The sequence below is a fragment of the Rhincodon typus genome, chromosome 33 (assembly GCF_021869965.1).
Source record: "Rhincodon typus isolate 14 chromosome 33, sRhiTyp1.1, whole genome shotgun sequence".
Classification (NCBI taxonomy): Eukaryota; Metazoa; Chordata; class Chondrichthyes; order Orectolobiformes; family Rhincodontidae; genus Rhincodon; species Rhincodon typus.
In genome coordinates, this window is record NC_063364.1 from 25,067,566 (window position 1) to 25,089,748 (window position 22,183).

The following is a 22,183-nucleotide window of genomic DNA, read 5'->3' on the forward strand; positions in this document are numbered from 1 at the left end:
CTGACAAAAGGTTCTCCGGAAGGTTCTCCACTGACAAAAGGTTCTCCGGAAGGTTCTCCACTGATAAGAGGCTCCCCAGAAGGTTCTCCACTGACTAAAGGCTCTCCAGAAGGTTCTCCACTGACAAGAGGCTCCCCAGAAGGTTCTCCACTGACAAAAGGTTCTCCAGAAGGTTCTCCACTGACAAAAGCTTCTCCAGAAGGTTCTCCAGAAGGCTCTCCAGAAGGCTCTCCAGAAGGGACTCCAGAAGGTTCTCCAGAAGGGACTCCACTTATTTCAATATCTGGCAGGGGCATTACTTCAGTAAACCCTGAGAAAAACACAAACAACTGTTTGAAATCATAGAAAAAAAGAGAAGTATTTACTGTACACATTCAAAAGGAGTCGGTAATGTATGTTAATGTTAACTGGATCAGTAATCCAGAACTCTAGGTTAGTGTTTCTCGAGATATAGGTTCAAACTCCACCATAGCAGACAGTATGATATGAATTCATTAAAAAAATTGGAATAAAATCTGCCCTAATTGTGACCATGAGATCAACATCAATTGTTGCAAAAAGCATTTGGTTCACTGATTTCCTTTAGGGAAGACAACTGCCAACCTGACCCAGCCTGGCCTACATGTGACTCCAGACCCATAGCAAATGTGGTTGACTCTTAAATGCCTTCTGAGGAATTAGTGATGGGTACTAAATGCTAGCCCAGACACTGATGCCCATATCCCATGAACAATTTTCATTCAAAAAGAGAGTACCGGACACTCTTTCATTTGAAAATACTTTGAGAATTTTCACCTCAGGTGTTATTCCTTGATGTGACTGACTTCGAGAAGATTACTTTTGTTTCAAAACAAGAAATTACTGTGCATGCAGCCCACTTTTCCTGGCCACACAATTCAACTTTACCCTATATAAGAATATTCTGGCCCATTAACTATTTAGGAGATTTCATTCATTCAAGAAAACGTGGAATCAAGCATATTTAATTGTTCTGGGCCATCAAACCAAAAATATGCCAATGAGTGGACCTCTGCAACACAAAACATCTGATAAGATTCCACAAACCTTGTGAAATTCCCCTCCCCAACCTGCCAAGAGCTGAAATTGGCATGTTAGCTGGAGAGTCCAGCTCTATAGAATCATAGAATCCCTACAGTGTTGAAGCAGCCATTCAACCCATCAAGTTCACATTGTCCCACTGAACAGCAACCCCCTCAGACTCACCCGCTCTCCTATCTCTGTAACCCTGCATTTCCCATGGCTAACCCACTTAGCCTGCACATCCCTGGATACTATGGGTAATTTAACTTGGCCAATCCACCTAACCTATATATCTTTGGACTATGGGAGGAAACCCATGCAGACACAAGGAGAACATGCAAACTCCACACAGGCAGTTACCCAAGGGTAGAATTGAACCCAGGTCCCTGGAGTTGTGAGGCAGTGGTGCTAACCGCTGAGTCACTATGCTGCCCGTGTTAGATGCTATCCATTATCTTTCTTCTTGAAATCAATTGGAGGTATTCCTTGATTGGAGTTTTGGGTACTGTTGTAGTCACTTGTCACAGGAAGGACGTAATTGCTCTAGTGAGGGTTCAGAGGAGATTTATAGAAACATTGCTATGTTTCAAAATTGCAGGCTGGAGGAGAGATTAAATAGGCTACGGTTGTAATCCTGAGAACAGAGGAGGCTGAGCATTGACTTATTGAGGTGTAGAAAATAATAAAGGGCTTGGATAGAACAGACAGGAAAAACTTGTTTTCCACTAGTGAAAATGTCATTCCTAGGGGACACTGATTTAAGGTGATTGGCAGATAGAGTAGAGCGAACAAGAGGGAGAACTTTCACAACCAAAGGGTGGAGGGTGTCTGGAATTCACTGTCCAGTTTGGTGGTTGAGGTGGAAACTCTCAACTCATTTAAAAGGAACCTGGATCTGCACCCTCAGTGTTGGAACATGCAAAGCCACGGAGTGGGTACTGGAGGGCGGTGCAAACATGATGGACTGAATGGCCTATTTCTGTATTGTAACCTTTTTGTGGTTCTATGAAGGCAATCTGTGAAGTGAACAGTTTATTAACCAGATTGATGCTAAAGTCTAAGGCCAATTTCACCTCTTATCATGCTCCTCTCGCCATTGTGTAAACTCAGAATGAACAATTGTCTGACAGACAAGAGAACAAATGACTTACTGCCAGCGAAATTAATGTAGTAGAAACCAAATCCTTCAGCAATGAAGGGTATGTGACATTTCTCGCAAAGGCTTCTCAATGAGGCAAGGTTAGGTCCCCTATTAATATGGGTATGAGTTATATGGTTGTAATGCTCCTCCAATTGTAGCTTCTTGTTCCCAAATTATTAACTGTAATACTCACCAGGCTCTGCTGTGGGTGTTACTGTCTCAAGGAATTTCTCAGCCTCTTCAGTTGTGAGATATGTGTCTGGGATGGTTTCAGTGGTAAGCTCAGACACCAGGGATACTGTAGTCCATTCAGATGGCAATACTGCCACTTTTGGCACTACTTGGGTCACTATAGTCTCCTCAGTCAAACCAAACGTCACAGTGGGCTGCCCTGTGGTGTCCACAACAAAGATCTCGGTCCTGCCTTCTTCAGCTTCCTCTGGCCTTACTGTCTTTTCGATCTCAGCTTCAGGAGTTTCTGAAATCCTGTCCACTAGGATCACAGGTACGGTCAGTTTCTCAGTTATTGGCTCTTCAGTAACTACAGGAACAATGGCCTCTAAAAAAGAACAGGGGAAAAAGGAAAAAGATAATGAGCACTAAGAATCCAAAGTGCATTTAATGCTAACGTGAAAAGTATCCCTTGAGAGTTGTCAATGAGTATCATATCTTAAGACTTTCCATCAAGACATTAGAGATTATGGTGGAGAAATTACATGGGTTTCTTTTCCTAAACCTACTCTGCAATTTCAATAGAGTCCCTGGAAATGGATAGAAATGACTGTTTAAACCATTCTTCCACCAAAGTTAAGATGGGGGAAACAATGGAAATTTCTCGAACATTTATTAAAAATTGGTATATATGACAAAATCTCCCCCATGTTTGGGCAGCACAGTGGCTCAGTGGTTAGCTCTGCTGCCTCACAGCACCAGGAACCCGGGTTGAATTCTACCCTCGGGGGACTGTCTGTGTGGAGTTTGCACATTCTCCCTGTGTCTGCGTGGGTTTCCTCCCACAGTCCAAAGATGTGCAGGTTAGGTCGATTGGCCATGCTAAATTGCCAATAATTTTTAGGGATGTGTAGATTAGGTGGGGAACAGGGCAATGGGTCTGGGTGGGATGCTCTGAGGGTCAGTGTGGACTTGTTGGGCCAAAGGGCCTGTTTCCACACTGTACGGATTTTATGACCTATGTCAATATTAAGTCTGAGATACAATGCAGTCCCAGCTCAACTGAGGAGTAAGTACACCATTCAGTTAGTTACTTTGATCTTAACATTTTCAACTTTGTAATACATTGATCAGACATTGTTTATCTCCCTCTAGGAACAGTCCTTTATGGTAGAAATTATCTTGGGTTATGACTTCTTTGGAACTCCAGTTTGCTAGAACTCATATTTTTAAGGTGAGAGGAGAAAGATTTAACAAAGACATGAGGGACAATTTTTTTTACACAGGGAATGGTTCGTGTGTGGAATGAACTTCCAGAGGAAGTGGTGGCTGTGGTTACAGTTACAACACTTAAAAGACATTTAGATAAGTACATGAATAAGAAATGTTTGGAGCGATATAAGCACAGGCAGGTGGGATTCGTTTAGTTTAGGATTATGGTTGGCGTGGATTGGTTGGACAGAATGGTCTGTTTCCGTGCTGTATGATTCTATGACTCTATGACTCTATAACGTGAAATGTTCACTCTGTTTCTCTCTCCACAGATGTTGCCTGACCTGCTGAGTTTCTCCAGCTATTTCTGATTCCATTTTGAAATATCAGCGACATTCAGATTTCCAATGTCTTTTGTTTTTAGTTAAAATTTTACATGTTATCGTGTGGGGAAGCTGCAGAAAGCAAGAGAGTGGATGTGGAACAGAACAGACTCCTGTTGTGCTGTAGACCATAGTTACAATGTTGCTGTCTTCAATCCTCAGCACACCACTGTTCTAGTTTTCCAGTTTCCATAGGAACCATGCTCATTGACTCTTTGGTATTGATTTTTGATTGCCTGTAGAGGCAGGGGTCTATGGGGTGGTGAGGCTGAGTGTGGGTATGCTTTATAAGTAACTCACATAGATGGTGTGCCAATCTTCTGAAATCTCTGGATGCACAACTTTCCAATGAAGAATGGTGCCTTTTTGGTGGAGGAGCAAATAACCCACTTACCCTCAATTAATTCCATGATAACCTTCTCACAGAAGAGCTTAACAACAGGTTGAGAGGGCCACAAGATTGGGAAAAGAGATTTATTTTTGTTATTCTTTCATGAAATGCAAACATCTCAGCACTTACTGCCCATTGCTAATTCCCCAGAGGGCAGTTAAGAATCAACCATAATGCTGTGGGTCTGGAGTCACATGCACGCCAGACCGAATAAGTCTGGCAGATTTCCTTCCCTAAAGGGAAACTACAAACAGCAGCAGTTACATGATTACCATTAGGCTGGCTTTCATTATTCCTGAAATTCATTAAATTCAAATCTCACTATCTGCCACAATGGGTTTCGAACCATTATCTCCAGAACAATAGCCTATTGTTCTGGTTTACTAGGCTGCTGGTGTTACAGTTATGCCAGCAGATAGGATTTGACAAATGTTCATTCAGCCTTTGAGCAACACAACCTAGAAACTATTCCTGCCTTCATGCCTTACCCAATGTCGCTCATTGGGCTTCAAGCTCATAGCTTCATGACAGTGGTGTGGAGTCTGGAATCAGAAATTATCCAGATGTTGGGTTCCTGAACTGGGATTGAAAATTACACCCTCTGAAATTATATTACCACCTCACATCTGAAGGCAGCTTTATTTTATGCAATGATGCCTAGTCGACAATGGATTCATACCATTGAATGAATCTTCTGATAGGTCATGAAAGGCAGCAGAGAGAGGTCACGTTTATTTAATTGAAAGGCGGGGGGTGCAATCACCTAGTGGCATTATCACTAGACTATTAATCCAGAAACTCAGCTGATGTTCTGGGGACTTGGATTCAAATCCCCCCATGACATGAATTTAATAAAAGAAAATCTGGAATTAAGAATTTACTGATGGCTTTGAAATCATTGCAGATTTTTGGAAAAACCCATCTAGATCACTATTTTCCTTCAGGTACAAAAATCTGCCTTCCTCATTTGGTTTGGCGATTCCAGACTGACAGCAATGTGGTTGACTCTCAAGTGCTCTCTGAAATGGTCAAGCAAATCACTTAGTTCAAGGGCAGCTATGGATGGACAATAAATGTTGGCCAGCCAGCACCGCCCATGTCTCATGAGTGAATAAAAACGAAAAATCAGTCCAGCCAGGATCCAGGAAGGACAAACTCACTCCATTTCTGTCACCCACTCCCTTACCCGTCACCCCTGTTTTGTATGAGGGGAATCTCAAAAACGCTTACCTCTAAAACAATAAACATCATAGCGCGACTCAGGATCAGGGTACCCAGTCTGATCCACGTTCAGGTACACAGTTCTCACTCCAGCTCTTCCACTGCCACAGGATGGTCTGGGACTTTGGATCGGGTATCGAACACTGCCATCTGATAGCCAGCCTGCTCGACACTTGTCCATACCCTGCTTCCAGGCTGCAAACAGTTGGCCAGTAGTGGCTATCTTAGCATTGTGGCTTAGGCAATAGTCAACTGCCTCATCATAGGTAAACCTGTCTGCCACAGTTGCATGGAATACCTCCCCTGTAACAGTGCAGAAAAGAAAATCAATGAACAAAGCTTGGTAATGTACTTCATGGGCATGTTACCTAGTCTTCGAAAACTGTTACACACTTAGGAATAGCAGGCATAAGGAATTCAGGATCACTTTTCAATGTTGCATTGCACAGATTGGACATGGAAAATTACAGTTTCATCTTTTTCTTCCCAATATCATAAACCCTGGTTCTCTACCAACTTCATTACAACTTCATTCATTCATATCTTCATACACAATTCTTTACATTTTAGAACTTCACAACAACAAATTATGGCATCTTTGCTCAAAATATTTAACTATTGTTAACTGACCCTGTCATATATTTCTAGTCACCTAGTTGCCAGTTCTACGTCAACCACTGCATAAGTAATTGACCCTGCAAAATAGGATTATAGTTAACAGTTGTCCAAGGGTGTGGGAAACATAACTTCACCTTGTATTTCAAGAAGGAAAGCAGCTATTTAAGATACAATAATGCCTCCTTCCAGTTTCTCATCACTAGCCTCGACCCTACCATCTCTATTACAGCCCTTATCATCTCTAGTTAGTGATAGAAGTGCTACCATTACCATTAATGCTCCTGTACCATATACTTTATATTGTAAATGTTCTATCCTACAACATTCTTCTTCATTGAGAGTTGAAATCAAGACTCATTGATAGTCTTCTACTCAAACTTATCTTCTATAGACCTTAAAATGTGAGACACTATCTCCTCATCTTCCTTAGCTCTTACAATCCGTAGCTTTTTTCCAAAATTAACCTTGGTGTCACTTGACCCTTATTAGAAATATATCGCATCTTAATTATTCGGTTTCCAACCTTCGAGATTTTCTGCACTGTCACTGTTCATTTTACTTCTGAGTACACAAAGACATGGAAATCAAAGGCTTGAAAGGAAAATGACTACTTGTCCAATCACAGTTATGCCCCTCAGAGACCATGGACAATTGCCTTGACAATTAGGCATTTCCCAGGTCCCTGGCCTGACTACCAAGCCAGCCCCCCAACCTGACCCCCAACCCCTAAGCACCACTGCCACAGACCAGAATTATGAAATGCAGCTGGCCATTTTTGAAGGATGTGTTCATTGTGCCAGGATTTCTTGGCCCCGACAAGTGAATGAAATTGGAGCTCAAGTCACGTAAGGAGATATCAAAGCAAATCGAGTTAGGTTTTAAAGATTGACTCAAAGTGGGAGAGACTGAGTTAGAGGAGGTAAATAATGATGTGAGATGAGCGATTTATATGTATTTTAACATTACTTAGTTTTGAACTCATAGAATATGGGTTTTATATGAAGGGGTTTAATGATTAATATATAAGTATTTTTGTAGCCTTGGTGATACCTTTTGAAAAGTCAAAATGATAATTTCAGAGGCTAGTTGGAATGTATGAGTGAACAAAATAAACAGTGTAGTGCATAAAGCTTTCAGATAGAAGTTTCTGGAATTGGGTTTTTGGGCTAAAAAGGAAACATTTATAGTTTGAAAAAAATGTCTATTTTCAGATTTAGTTTGAGCAGCTTTTCAGGCTCTTAGCTAAAGCTAAAGCTGGATGTATAAAACAGTTGCTCTTGGAAAAGGAAGAAGATAGTTTAGAAGTTTTAAAAACACGGTGCCTTAGTGTAAGGAGTTTAGTTAAAGTTTCATACCAGAGGTGTTTGGGCAAAAAGCTGAAAGGGTTATTTGAAGCTGAGAAAGTTTAAGCTCAGTTAAAAGACAACTCAAGGAAACTGCCATCTGATTCTAATGACTGGGAATTGAAGCGACAGCTATGCCAAACCCTATGCGTGATAGAAAACGACATTCTCTCTGATGTGAGTACTGTAAAAGGATGCTTTTTGGATGAATGGGTTATATTTTTACCATGTGTTTCAAAATCTTTAAATGGGCGTTATATGGACATTGTTTGGCTTATTCTACTTTCTCATAATTACTTTTGCATAGTAAACTTCTGTTTTATTGTTAAATCCACACCTGCAGGATTGTGTGCTTTTGTTTCAGTGACAGATCACCTCATTCCAACCAAAATAATACAAAATATGATGAGATATGATTTCAGTCTGGAATCTGACTTGTCCAATAATAACATCAGCTGGAATCATAACAAGAGGCTTAGGGGAAAAAGTAGAAACCTTTTGCTCCTGTCCAAATTTAAATACTGTACCATTTAGACCGTCAATGTAACAGTAAACGTCATAGGTTTCCTCAGGCTTGCGGACACCGTAGCTTCTTACACCAGGGAAGCCATCTTTGTCACCAAAACAGCGTTCTCTGGGATTCACCATTGGGTACCTAATCAAAAAGAAGTTTCTGATATGAAAAATCCATAAAACTGAATGTTTGTGCTCCTTCACATTTTGCTTCAAACCCCGGGAAAAAATCTTGCTGTGGATATGAGAGGAGTCAGCTTGTTCATGAAGAATGGCCACTTGAAAGACTCACCACAGGGCACCTTGCTTGCTTGAACAATACCCCACAAAATGTGTCAATATCTTCAGGGAGGGAAGATAACTGGACAGACGTTAAAAAGAAGTGCTTTATATCAAAGTTGTTTTTTTAGAACTGAAACCAAAAATACTTGTTTTCTGCTACTCTTTATCATTAGAATCAATTGTCAACATGTTTCCACAGATCAATTTGAGAATTGGATATTCTGCAAAATTGGTGCTCAGTATTTTTTCAGAGGGATATGCATGCAATTAAATCCCTCCTTAACTGTGGAGAACTGCAAGGGGTTTGGAGTGTCCAATTTTTACTTAGGATCGGCATTCTTAGAAAGAAAAGAACTTACACCTAGTCTTTCACAACCTTAGGTTACACCAAAGCATTTTGCAGCCAATTCAATGTTTTGTGATGTGGTGCATGTGGCAGCCAATTTGCACAGAACAAGCTCCTACAAATTGTTGTCTGATAATGCTCAGCTAATGTATTCTTTTCAGTGTTAGTGGTTGAAGGATAAATATTGATCAGGTCACCTGGGGAGAGAGCCACTGCTGCTTTTTTAAAAAAAAATTGTGCCATAGGATCGTTCACGTCCACTGGAGAGGGCAAACAAGGTCTCAAGTTAGCATCTTGTCTGAAAGTTGGAGATATGGGACAGGCTACTACAGAGACATTAAAGGCTTTTGAATTGGTTTCTTTTCCATTCCCTTAATTCAGGAGTGAAATCAGGAACCCCATCTTCACGCAAAGGACTGTAGAAATATGGAACTGTCATAAAAGGCTGTGGAAACTGAGTACTGAGGCTGGTAAATTTCTTTTAGTCAAGGGTATCGAGGGATTCAGTGGAAAATTACGACTGATGTACAAATCAACTACAAATTAATTAATTTGGTCAACAGATCCATGGGGCTAAATGGTCATCTCCTGTTGATAATATTAATTACTGTAAGAGTTTGACACTATTTGGTGTTGTTTAATGAGACCCTTAGCAGTTGGATTAATATCACCTTGAAAGTAATGCTTGAATGTCACACAATTAACTTTTAACTTTATTTCATTTTCTTTTGCTTATATTAAGAATAATGGTGATGCTTTACTTTTAACTTTGTTTGTCTATGTTACTACTTGTACCTCAGTTTTTTGTACCTAGGTACCTTCATACCTAAGATAGTGCTGTGTGCGGCGACTTTATACATTTTTCACTGTACTCCTGTACTTGAGTACACGTGACAATAAAGCTTAAATTACATCAAATCAAATTATCTTCACTATGCAGCTTATAATTTTCAGAAGTTTTCATTTGCAGGTGAGGCTAGAATTAGGGACCACATGTATAAGATAGTCATTGATCAAATCTGTTAGGGAATTTGGGAGAAACTTTGATACCCAGAGAGTGGTAGAATGTGCTTCCATAGACAGTAGTGGATATTAATGACATAGCTGTATTCAATGCGAAGCTAGTTAGGGAGATGAGGGACAAGAAATAGAAGGATATTCTGATTGGCTTAGATGAAAAGGGGTAGGAGCATGCTTACGTTGAGCATAAACACCAGTATAGAACCGTTGGGCCTTCCTCTGTGCTTTATATGCTTTGTAGATGACATTTCATTTGGAACAAAGAGATTTAGTGTATGTTTTACCTGACAGTCTGGTCAGCGAGCCAGCCCGCATCACACTGGTTGTATCCCTGTTCATAGGCTGATTGAAGCTGCTCAGGAGTGGCGATGACAGCATTATTTTCCAAGCAGGCAATTTGGGCCTGGGTGAAGTTCAGAGAGTACCTGCTTGAAATAGCACGGTAATGGAAAACAATCCCTGTTGAGGAACATATGTGCAGGTGATTGAGCTGCACCAAATAAAGCCGGCCGCATACAATGAATGTTGTAAAGGGTTAATGCTCAATAATGTGAATCATAAGCTAGTTCAGTAGTGATGCAAGACATCACAAGCTGCAGAGATTCTTAAAAGAGATGTTACTGTGTAGCTCAATTGCTAAGTCCATGGTTTATAGAACATTGAATAAACAATATTCTTAAAAATACCTTAGATTCCTGTAACCTCTCTTAAAATATCGACCTCTTCCAAGCCTCATCACCAACAATAGCAGAGATGCAGCCTTATTGTTGTGCCATTAAACAGTGACATTTATTATCATTCATGTTTTGACCTAATGGGCACAGGGGTGAGGCAATTTCCTAGACTTGAACATTTTTAGTGATATTTGAATGATAGACTAGCAAGTTTAAAGGTCAGTTCTTTATTTATCCACTCATTGTATCTGTAGCTGGCTTGACAGCTTAAACTTCTGCTCCATTACAGATTTTTCAGTCTTTTGAAGTTTGCTTTGCTAGTCATTGACCAAAAGTACCAGCACCAAAGAAAGCTGTACTTTGAATAGAGCAGTACAGGTTAGAGATGAGAAGGTTAAAGAATGATCTGACAGTCTAATAAAAGTTTAGAAAGAACTTGGTAAAAACAAATATTGCGGGCCAGTGAATTGGTAACAAGCATGAACTCAGTATTAACAATCAGAGCATTAAAGGGGAAAGATAAAGAAAGAATTTTTCACACACAAAATTTTTAGGTTATTGGGTGTATTCTGAAAAGCAATTGTTGAAGCTCAATCAATCACAATTTTTAAGAGAAGATTAGATAAACACTTGAAAAAGCAAACACCACAGAGTGCAAGGAGAAGTGGAATTAGAGTAGATACTGGTTTACAGCTAGAATAGGTCTATGGGCAGAACGGCCTCCAATGCTGAAATATGCTTATGATTGAATTACTGTAACTATTGTTTTAACTTAGAATTGAAAGGTAAAGATGCACAGCAAAGCACATCACCCAAGTAAAAGAAAAGGTGAGAATATGAGTTGAATTTAAAAAAGTATGATGAGACCCAATGGTCAGTTTAAAAGGATAAAGACAGCAGGGGATCCCCTTCTATTTGTACCTTGCTGTCTATCTCCAATCCCTACCATAAAATATGCCAAAGAGACAGCATACTCAACAACTTCCTGACATTTATTTTATTTTTAGGCTACTGTAATTTCCCCAACACATTTTTAATAAATATTATCATCAAATATATCAGAAACCAATTTCTCACATATTGTTCCCTATTATGTATTTACATTAGGAACGATGCTGGTTAACTTTGATGTTCTAACAGAAAGTATGTAAATTGAGCTTTTTGTGACAGATTTTTTTAATTAAAAAACTTGCATTCCGGGAAGTAATGCAACGAGTTATCCTCTGAAACGTGATCAAGAAACTTGTATTATAATTTGCTCAGGATAGGAGGGTGGCAATGGAAATCCAAATAAGAATTGCATATTCCTAGAGCCATCAAAAGTGTACCAACTCATTTGGGGCTGGCGTTCACGTGTACTTCTGTCAGGTAGAGGTGGAAGTTTCCTTTCCTGACTGATTTCCTATCTATTGTGTATTTCCTGGTGCAAACTACAAATATCCATAGAGTCACAGAGTCATGCAGCATACAAACAGACCCTTAGGCCCAACTCATCTGTGCCGGCCAGACTTCCCAATCTGACCTATGCCCATTTGCCAGCATTTGTCCGATATCCCTCTAAACCCTTCCCATTCATATACCCATCCAGATAACTTTTAAATGTTGGAATTGCATCCACCTACACCATTTCCTCTGCCACCTCGTTCCATGCACGCACCACCCTCTGTGAAAATGTTACCCCTCAGTCCCCTTTCAAAGCTTTCTCCTTTCACCTTAAATCTATGCCCTCTAGTTTTGGACTTTGCTATCCTGGGGAAAGACCTTGGCTATTCACCTTATCTATGTCCCTTATGATTTTATAACTCTCTATAAGGTCACTTGTGAGTCTCCAATGCTCCAGGGAAAAGAGCCCCAGTTTATCCAACCTCTCCCTATAGCTCAAAGCCTCCAGTCCTGACAATATCCTTGGAAATCTTTTCTGTATCCTCTCAAGTTTAACAACATCCTTCCTATAGAAGGGCAACCAGAATCGTATGCAGTATTCTAAAAGTGGCCTCGCCAATATCCTGTACAGCCTCAGCATGATATACCAATTCCTATACTCAATGTTATGACCAACAAAGGCAAGCGTGCCAAATCTTCTTCATCACCCTGTCTACCTGTGACTCCACTTTCAAGGAACTATGCACCTACACTGTTAGGTCATCGATTGAATTCATTGTGCCTTGCTGTAACGGGGCTGGCATTCACAACCTTAGAGTTGCCAGTCATATACCACAGCCACTAGGCGCCCATATTTTCCTATAAAGCCTCTGAAATGCCGTCACATGATGGCAGATTAGTTCTTGTATCCTTCAAGGCAATAACTCACCAGTTGGAGAAATTGAGCTGATAGGAAATATTGGTTCTATGGTTGCGCTCCCTTCCTCAGTTATTAATGTTTGGGTGATGACTTCTGTGACCGGGGTGCCAGTCTCTTCTGGAATAGTTGTTAGCTCCTCAGGCACAGTCGCAAAGACCTCAGGAGCTGCTGTTACCACAGCGACAACCTCCTCAATAGTGGCTAGACTCTCCTGTGGAGTCACTGTGACCTCTTCAAGTCTCCCGGTTACCGTCAGTTCTTCAGCAGGCGTAGACACCTCAGCAGTTGCTACCTCGGAAGCGGTGATTTCTGATAGGGTGACCATCTCGGTTACTGCTGATGCGATTTCAGGGGTGGCTAACTCTTCACTAATTGTTAAGTTTTCAGGTAGGTGTGTAATTTCAGCAACAGTAATTCCCTCGGTAACAGATGGAATGGGTTCCTCAGAAGGTGGAATGCTGCCAGTCCCTGGAGTGACAATCTCAGGAAATCTGGTCACCTCAGTTACTTCCTCAGTGAATGGAAGGGTTTCTGGTGTAAAGGGACTAAGTGTAATAACGTCTCCTATTGCTTGCCTGCCTACAACTGGTTTTGTAAAGAATTTCTCTACCCTTTCAGTAATAGTTTGAACGGTAAAAGCACTTCCATCATCTGTAAATAATTCTTCTGGCTCTGTTGCTGGGTAGATGAGTGGAGTTTCTGTTATTGTTTCGATAGCAGCCTTTCCTGTTGGAAAAGAAACACATTGAAGAGATTATCAGCAAAGACAAGATTATGGGAAGGACCTCCATTGTACTTAATATTGCAAAAAATAACATCAAATTAAATTACACATCAGAGTCCTTTCAGTCTGTAGTTCTTACATCAATGGGATCTTACCTCTCTAATTAACTGATTGAGACCTAGGCTAACCAAAGCACATTAGTATAGGTGTTACAGTCCATTTGGGCTCACTGGGAGGATGATTATTAACAACAAGCACTAGCGGGTAGAAGCTATGTTTGGCCCATTTTTGGGAGCGTAATAATAGATGGCCACATGTAACTGATTGGGAGGTCTGATGCTTGCCCTTGTCTTTGCTGTGGCACTGAGCAAACCATATCTGTGTGCCCTGTATCCACTACACCGCTTCCAAATTTACTCACTAATGGCTGCAGCACCTCTTATAGAACCCCAGGCAGAGCAACACTCATTCATGGCTTACCAACTTAGCGCATTGATAATGAAACAGACACTGGATCCCCTACATCTGTAAATGAAGAGACTATGTAAAGGGGTGAGCATTATAGGTGCCTCCACAGCTGTCAATACTTAGCTTTGCTGTTGCCAATCATAGATAGAGTAATAGAATTGTACAGCATGGAAACAGACCCTTCTGTCCAACGCGTCCATGCCTACCAGATATCCTAAATTAATCGAGGCCCATTTGCCAGCATTTGGCCCATATCCCTCTCAACCCTTCCTATTCATATACCCATCTGGATGCCTTTTGAAATGTTGTAATTGTACCAACCTCCACCATTTCCTTTGGCAGCTCATTCCATATACCCTCTATGTGAAAAAGTTGCCCCTTAGGTCCCTATTAAATCTTTCCCCTCTCACCTTAAACCTATGCCCCCTAGTTTTGGACTCCCCTATCCTGGAAAAAGACCTTGGCTATTCACACTTTCCCCCTTGTTCTGCCTTTTTTTTCACCTAATTCGTTCCCTATAGGTTAAGATAGGCACATACACCACTTATAGAGTGAGAAAACTCCCTCATTTTGGTTAGTTTCAAACCCAGATTCCCTGAAGTGAAATTGGCAGTGCACTCACCCACTGCAAAAAGAAAAATTAAAATTCTTGCAAAACAATCTGTTTCTCATATCATCCCCGTATTTAATTTACAACATTGCAGAAGTGATTGGAACCGTTATTCTGTATTGTGCTATGTCTGAAAATAACTGATTTATTTTTCAATTAAAGTAAGCTTTAGTCACCAATGTCAATAAGCCTTATAGGACTGCCATGTGTCCCACACCTCTCAGACACTTCTCTCAACAGATTAATCTATTGTTTTATGACTTCAACTTCTCTGAACCTTAATATTTATTGGGTTCGAAAATTTACCTTGGCTTCCTTTCTTGGTCCTAGAATAAGCAGTTTATCTGTATCAGCTTTTGAACACCTTCATGATAATAACCAATATTTACACAATCAAACCAGCTGGAAATGTATAATCTCTTACCACTGAAGCAATAGGCATCATGGTGGGTGCTTGGATCAGGGTACCCAGTTTGGTTGGTGTACCGGTACACAGTTCTTACACCTAGTAAGTTGCCACCACAGTTGGGTCTTCGCTTCGTGATTGGATATCTGACACTGCCATCAGCAAGCCAGCCAGTATTGCATTGATCCATGCCATCTTTCCATGCCATGTATAATTGTCCTGTGGTGGCTAACTGGGCACCTTTGTCAAGGCAAGCTTCCATTGCTTCCTTAAAGGCATATCTCCCAGTGGTAGTTATGTAGAAGACATTACCTAGAGACAGAAAGGGGAAAAATGTGAAGTTGATCAATTGAGTTAAGTGAATTCACCTCAAATTCCAGCAAATACAGTCCGTGAAAAAGTTACATGTGATAAACCAACGCACAATAGGGTGTTGAACACCAAACCAAACTTAATCCTTTCAGATGGATCAACCTAGCTAACTTGCATTTAATCTTTCTTCTTGTTAGAAACTTAATTGCCTCTTAACTCATTTCTACTTTATTATCCATTGTGTGAAAATGCAGGCTAAGTCGCTCCATTTGGAGCTCCATTCTGCTCTCCAGTTCTCTTTCCTTTTCCTTTCTTTTTCTTTTCTTCTTCTCTCTCCTCTCTGCAATAATTCTATCCCCCCCTCACCCACCCTTTTCACTACCTACCTGAGGAGTTGGGTTGTGACCGGGAACCATGTGGCAGGAGCTGAACGTGCGGGTCGTGTCCTGCAGCGACAGCTGATTGAGCGTGGGCCGGAGCAATGGCAGCGGATCAAGAGTGGGCAGGATCAGCGGCGAGACTGGGCCGGTGTGGCACCGGTGGTGAGAGCGGGCTGTTGGAACAGTGGCGATGAGAGCGGGGCTGGTGGGGCAGTAGCGATGAGAGCGGGGCTGGTGGGGCAGTGGCGGTGAGAGCAGGGATGGTGAGGCAGTGGTGGTGAGAGCGGGGCTGGTGGGGCAGTGGCGGTGAGAGCGGGGATGGTGTGGCAGTGGCGGTGAGAGCGCGGCTGGTGGGGCAGTGGCGGTGAGAGCGGGGATGGTGGGGCAGTGGCAGTGAGAGCGCGGCTGGTGAGGCAGTGACGGTGAGAGCGGGGATGGTGAGGCAGTGACGGTGAGAGCGGGGATGGTGAGCCAGTGATGGTTAGAGTGGGCTGGTGGGGCAGTGACGGTGAAAGCAGGGCTACTGGGGTAGTGGCGGTGAGAGCGGGGCTGGTGAGGCAGTGACGGTGAGAGCAGGGCTGGTGAGGCAGTGACGGTGAGAGTGGGGCTGGTGAGGCAGTGACGGTGAGAGCGGGGCTGGTGAGGCAGTTGCGGTGAGAGCGGGGCTGGTGAGGCAGTGGCGGTGAGAGCGGGGCTGGTGAGGCAGTGACGGTGAGAGCGGGGCTGGTGAGGTAGTGATGGTGAGAGCGGGGCTGATGAGGCAGTGGCGATGAGAGCAGGCAGGTGAGGCAGTGACGGTGAGAGCGGGAATGGTGAGGCAGTGGCGGTGAGAGCGGGGCTGGTGGGGCAGTGGTGGTGAGAGCGGGGATGGTGAGGCAGTGGCGGTGAGAGCGGGGCTGGTGAGGCAGTGGCGAGGAGAGCGGGGCTGGTGAGGCAATGACGGTGAGAGTGGGGATGGTGAGGCAGTGGCGGTGAGAGCGGGGCTGGTGAGGCAGTGGCGGTGAGAGCGGGGCTGGTGGGGCAGTGGCGGTGAAAGCGGGGATGGTGAGGCAGTGGCGGTGAGAGTGGGGATGGTGGGGCAGTGGCGGTGCGAGTGGGCTGGTGGGGCAGTGATGGTGACAGCGGGGCTGGTGAGGCAGTAACGGTGAGAGCGGGGCTGGTGAGGCAGTGGCGGTGAGAGCGGGATGGTGAGGCAGTGGCGGTTGGTGGCGAGAGTGGGCTGTTAAGGTGGCGACGGTGGCAAGAGCAGGCCTTTCGCATGGTGATGGCAGCGGCCTCCTAGGTATCCTAGCAGTTGGAGTGGGGCCTGCACCATTGTGGAGATGGGACTTGGGACTCTGAGATCTGGACCTTTTTTTTTGCTTACCTTTTGGCTCTGTTAAATCTTTTAATTCTGTTTTTTGTAACCAAGTGGGCACCAGTGAATGGTGACTTTGTGCACTTTTCCCTGTACTTACGTATTCCTATACTTAGTACATGTGACAAATAAATACATCTAAATCTAAATATTTCCCTCACTGTGCTTCTTCTTAATGACTTAATTTCAAATGAATGGCTTCTGAATGGGAATCAATGAGGTAGTCACCAGTTTAAACTTGGCAATCGAGTTTGGCTCTAAGTTGGCAGAGGCATCATGTGTGCTAAAAACCACCTATGAAACTTGATATTTAATAATGTTCAACACTGGTATGTTAAATACAACATAATCTTGCTTAGAATCATGCTTTTCCCATCTGGGAAGAGAGGATTGGGAGTGCCTAATGTGATAAAGCTCCATGTATATTCAACGCAGAAGAATGACCTCAATTTGCTGTTCCACTGGGCTGCTGTGCAAAATGAAATCCTTTACATTCACTATTGGGGAGATATTAACTGTACCTCTTTTGGGTTGAGTAAGGAATAAGGCAGGTGGTTGTTCCATCAGGCTTGTCCGTCCCCTTACCTATCCTGTTCTATTGCTATTTATTTATTAAATGCAATGACCATGAAATATTTCAGATGTCAAGCATTTGTTTGTTTACTTTTTGAAGCCTTCTAACACTTTGAGTTCATCAGCGTGTTCTGGCTGTGGAGCACTCTTTCGATCTGGAATGAAGTGTCCACTTTGCATTTCCTTTGCTGATCCTGAAGGTAGAATCTCACACATATGCAACAGAGAAATTTATTTGGTTCCCAATTGGAGGATTGAAAAAACTTCTAAGTCTGCAATTAGGAAAGAAGCCTTCATCACAACTATGGTCCTCTTTAAAAAAAAACTTTATCAATCACTGGTAAGGCCAGCATTGATGTCAATCTTTATTGTTCTTGAAAAGGACACGTGCACTTGTTGTCACTAATAGTGCAACTAAAAGCACAACTATGTTAATTAGTTCTGAATGAGAACATAAGATCATAAAACATAAGAAACAAAAGTCATTTTCAATTGGAAATATCAACCCTATACCTGTCGCCATAGCAGTATCCACATCAGCTAAATATTTACAGCACTTTCTGTTTTTTATATTATGCACTGCATATTTTATATAATTTACTGATCATTTCCTCTATATACATTAATAATACAACTATAAGACATATTCTTTATTCAAACCTGCTCTTTTTATAGTACATCTGGTACAGACTTTCAACAAAATAATGTTAGATCGAGCGCTATCTTGTGGAACTGTAGAATGTGCAGAGAAATAGAAATTCTAAGAAGAAAAAGTCACTGATAGGCATAGTCTATAGGCCACCAAATAATAACATCACAATGGGACAGGCAATAGACAAAGAAATAACTAATGCCTGTGAAAATGGTCCGGTAATTATCATGGGGCATTTTAATCTACATGTCAATTGGTCGAACCAGGTCGGTCAAGGCAGCCTTGAGGAGGAGTCCATTGAATGTATCTGCGATAGTTTTCTTGAACAGTATGTAATGGAGCTGATGAGAGAGGAAGCTATCCTACATCTGGTCCTGTGTAATGAGACAGGGATAATTAATGATCTCGTAGTTAGGGAATCCTCTTGGAAGGAGCAATCACAGTATGGTTGAATTTAGAATACAGATGGAAAGTGAGAAGATAAAATCCAATACCAGGGTCCTGTGCTTAAACAAAGGAGACTACAATAGGACAAAGGGGGAGTTGGCTAAAGCAGACTGGAAGCAAAGACTGTATGGTGGAACAGTTGAGGAACAGGGGAGGACTTTCAAAGCAATTTTTCATAGTGCTCAGCAAAAGTATATACCAGTGAAAAGGAAGGACTGTAGGAAAAGACAGTATAAGATAAAGGTGCATGGTGTTACAGGCAATGTATTAACATGGATTGAGAACCGGTTAACTAACAGGAAGCAAAGAGTGGGGTTAAATGAGTGTTTTTCTGGTTGGCAAAAAGTGACTAGTGGTGTGCCTCTGGGATCAGTGCAGGGACCGCAATTGTTTACAATTTACATGGATGATTTGGAGTTGGGGACCACGTGTAGTGTGTCAAAGTTTGCGGATGATGCTAGGATAAGTGGTAGAGCAAAGTGTGCAGGAGATACTGAAAGTTTGCAGAGGGATCTAGATAGTTTAAGTGAGTGGGCAAAGTTCTGGCAGATGGAGTACAATGTTGATAAATGTGAAGTCATCCATTTGGTGGGAATGACAATAAAAAAGAATATTATTTGAACGGTAAAAAATTGGAGCATGCTGCAGAGGGACCTGGGTATCCTTGTACATTAATTGCAGAAGATTGGTTTGCAGGTGCAACAAGTGATTAAGAAGGCAAATGGAATTTTGTCCTACATTGCAAGACGAATTGAGTTTAAAAGTAGAGAGGTTATGTTGCAGTTGTATAGGGTGCTGGTGAGGCCACACCTGGATTACTGTGTACAGTTTTGGTCTCCTTACTTGAGAAAAGATGTACTGGCACTAGAGGCGGTGCAGAGGAGATTCACTAGGTTTATTCCAGAGCTGAGAGGTTTGGCCTGTGAGGAGAGGCTGAAAAGGCTGGGATTATATTCATTGGAATTTAGAAGAATGAGGGGGAATCTTATAGAAATGCATAAAATTATGAAGAGAATAGATAATATAGAAGCAGGGAGGTTGTTTCCACAGGTGGGTGAAACTAGAACAAAAGGTCACAGCCTCAAAATTAGGGGACCAGATTTAGGACTGAATTGAGGAGGAACTTCTTCACCCAAAGGGTTGTGAATTTTTGGAATTCCTTTCCCAGTGAAGTATTTGAGGATTCCTCATTGGATGCTTTTAAGGCTATGATAGAGAATTTTTTGATTAGTAAAGGAATTAAGGGTTATGATGAGAGGGTGGGTAAGTGGAACTGAGGCCATGAAAAGATCAGCTGTACTCTTTTTGAGTGGTGGAGCAGGCTCGAAGAGCCAACTCCTGCTCCTGGTTCTTATGTTATGTTCCTATGTGTGCTAACCCCTCCCGTGGGGTGAAAATTTGTGGGGAGAAATTCATTCACATGGGCTGTGGGGGTCCCCAGCGCAGGAGACAGGGCACCAACATGAAATTATGAAAAGTAGTGAGTTAATTGATTGTTGAGCAGCTGCTGTAAGGGACTGTGTTTCTAGATTAAAACTTTTGCAAATTCTGTCAATTTCCAAACTAGTACAGGGAAAATAGAAACTATAGACTCAGGAGAAGGAGCTGATTGGTGAACAGGGATGAGGAATATCTACTTGCCACTAATTATGAGCTTTTAGCTAATTGTACAAGAATAAGGTCAAATTAAGTTAAAATAATTGAAGTTACAGGGAGTAAAATATTTTAATATACAAGTTAAAGAGCGGCAGGTCAGCCTGGCCAAGTGGAAATCCCATCCTACGGACACTTCTCATGTTGGTGGCAAGACAGTTAAGAACTATTAATAAAGCATAGGGGTTATAGGTTAATTTAGTAGAGGTGTAGGGTACTACAGCAGGGAGATTATGTTGAACCTATACAGGATACTGGTTAAATCTCAGCTGGGGCACTGCGTACAGTTCTCAGTACCACACTTTAAGAAGGATGTGAACGCATTGGAAAAAGCGCAGAAGAGGTTTATGAAAATGGTTCCAGGGATGAGAACCTGCAGTTTTGAGGATAGATTGGAATGGTTGGGACTGTCTTCTTTGGAGAGGAGAAGGCTAAGAGGAGATTTAAAAGGGATTTTCAAAATCATGAGGGGTGGATAGTATAAACGGGGTAAAATCTGTTTCCACTCCTAAATGGATCAAGAATGAGAGCATACAATGTTTCGCAAAAGAAGCAAATGTGTGGTGAGGAGAAGCTTTTCCACACAATGCGTGCTCTGGTTTAGAATGCACTACCTGGAAGTGTGCTGGAGTCAAAATTAATTGAGAAGACATTAGATAAATAATTAGATAGATAAAACATGTGGTGTTTTGGGGAAAAGGCAGGAGTTTGGCACAAAATCAACATGCTTGGAAAGCTACTGCAGGTACAGTGGGCTGAATGGCCTCCTTCTGCACTGTAACAATTTTATGATTCTGAAATTTTGAGATTCAGTGATCCATCGGCACATGTACAGTTGCATCTCAGACATCATGCTATTGAAAACTGACTTTTCCAGCGTCGACTTCTCTCCCTTGTCCCAATATGTTAGACAAATCGAGTGTGCGCTTAAATGTAGCCTTTAAACGCACACTCTATCTGATAAGAGAGGTAAGTCATGACTGGAAAAGCCACTTCTTAACATGCTGTCACTAACAAAAAGTAGCGGGGAGTTGTTTGCTGTGACACACTCTCCTGAAACACCAGAGAGTTTATGGCAAAATTGCTAAGCCTACTCCAAGTACTCTACAACCATTCCTCTGAATTGTACTTGTATTCCACTGGTCCTGAAGACCTTATTCACATTCATTTACAGTTTGTCACTGTGCGAGCTTAAAAAAATACACTTTCACTGTCATTGGCCATGAGTGCAGCCTTAAGCTTCTGCAGGCACGTTCTTGACCCATATTGGACACTGGGAAGTCACTGGAGGAGACTGCAAGTTGGCACCGTTTGGCCAAATTGACCTTATGCTTTTTCTTGTTCTCTCTTCAACTTTGTGTCCTTCATTGTGAACCACTATATGCGTTATCTCCAAGAAAGAACACGTTTCTTACCTTGCAGTTCTGTTGCGAAGCAATAAACATCATAGGTTTCGTTTGTATCTCTAACACCATATGATCTGACACCCGGATATTCATCCAAGTTACCATAGCATCCAACTCGAGGTTTATGAATTGGATACCTAAGAATACAAGTTCAGAAATAGCTGTCAAAAAAAATTGCAGTGTCTTTTTTGTTCCCAGTAAATATTGGCATCCACTATAGAAGAAGTTGTAAAATGGACAAAACAGGAACTAACTGTTTGTTGGTTTCATGAACAGTCTGCCATGATTCACCCACTAGGCTCATATAGAAAGACTACTTCATTGTGGTCTAATAGGGTTATTGTTGCCAAGAAAATCATATATAATTATTATTCATTACTGTTGGGAGCTGAAGGAGAAAATAGGAAACATTGTCTTCTTGAATAGGTGCTGGATTATCTCTTGCATGCTGCTATGTAAAATAATTTCTATCGACAATTATTTCTACAATATACATATTGGGATAGCTCAAGTCATTACATGACTTGTGGGCCTCAC

At 41.9% G+C, this 22,183-nt stretch overlaps 1 protein-coding gene across 1 annotated transcript in view; it reads right to left on the reverse strand.

The window, feature by feature from the left end:
• LOC109911566 (aggrecan core protein-like) overlaps nucleotides 1-22,183 on the reverse strand; it is a 56,259-nt gene that overhangs the window by 32,014 nt on the left and 2,062 nt on the right. The window contains exons 4-5 of the mRNA XM_048615951.1: nucleotides 21,656-21,783; nucleotides 14,888-15,178 (exon numbers count right to left, since the gene is read on the reverse strand). Of these exons, the coding sequence (XP_048471908.1) occupies nucleotides 14,888-15,178; nucleotides 21,656-21,783 (419 nt within the window). The remainder of the gene's footprint in view (nucleotides 1-14,887; nucleotides 15,179-21,655; nucleotides 21,784-22,183) is intronic.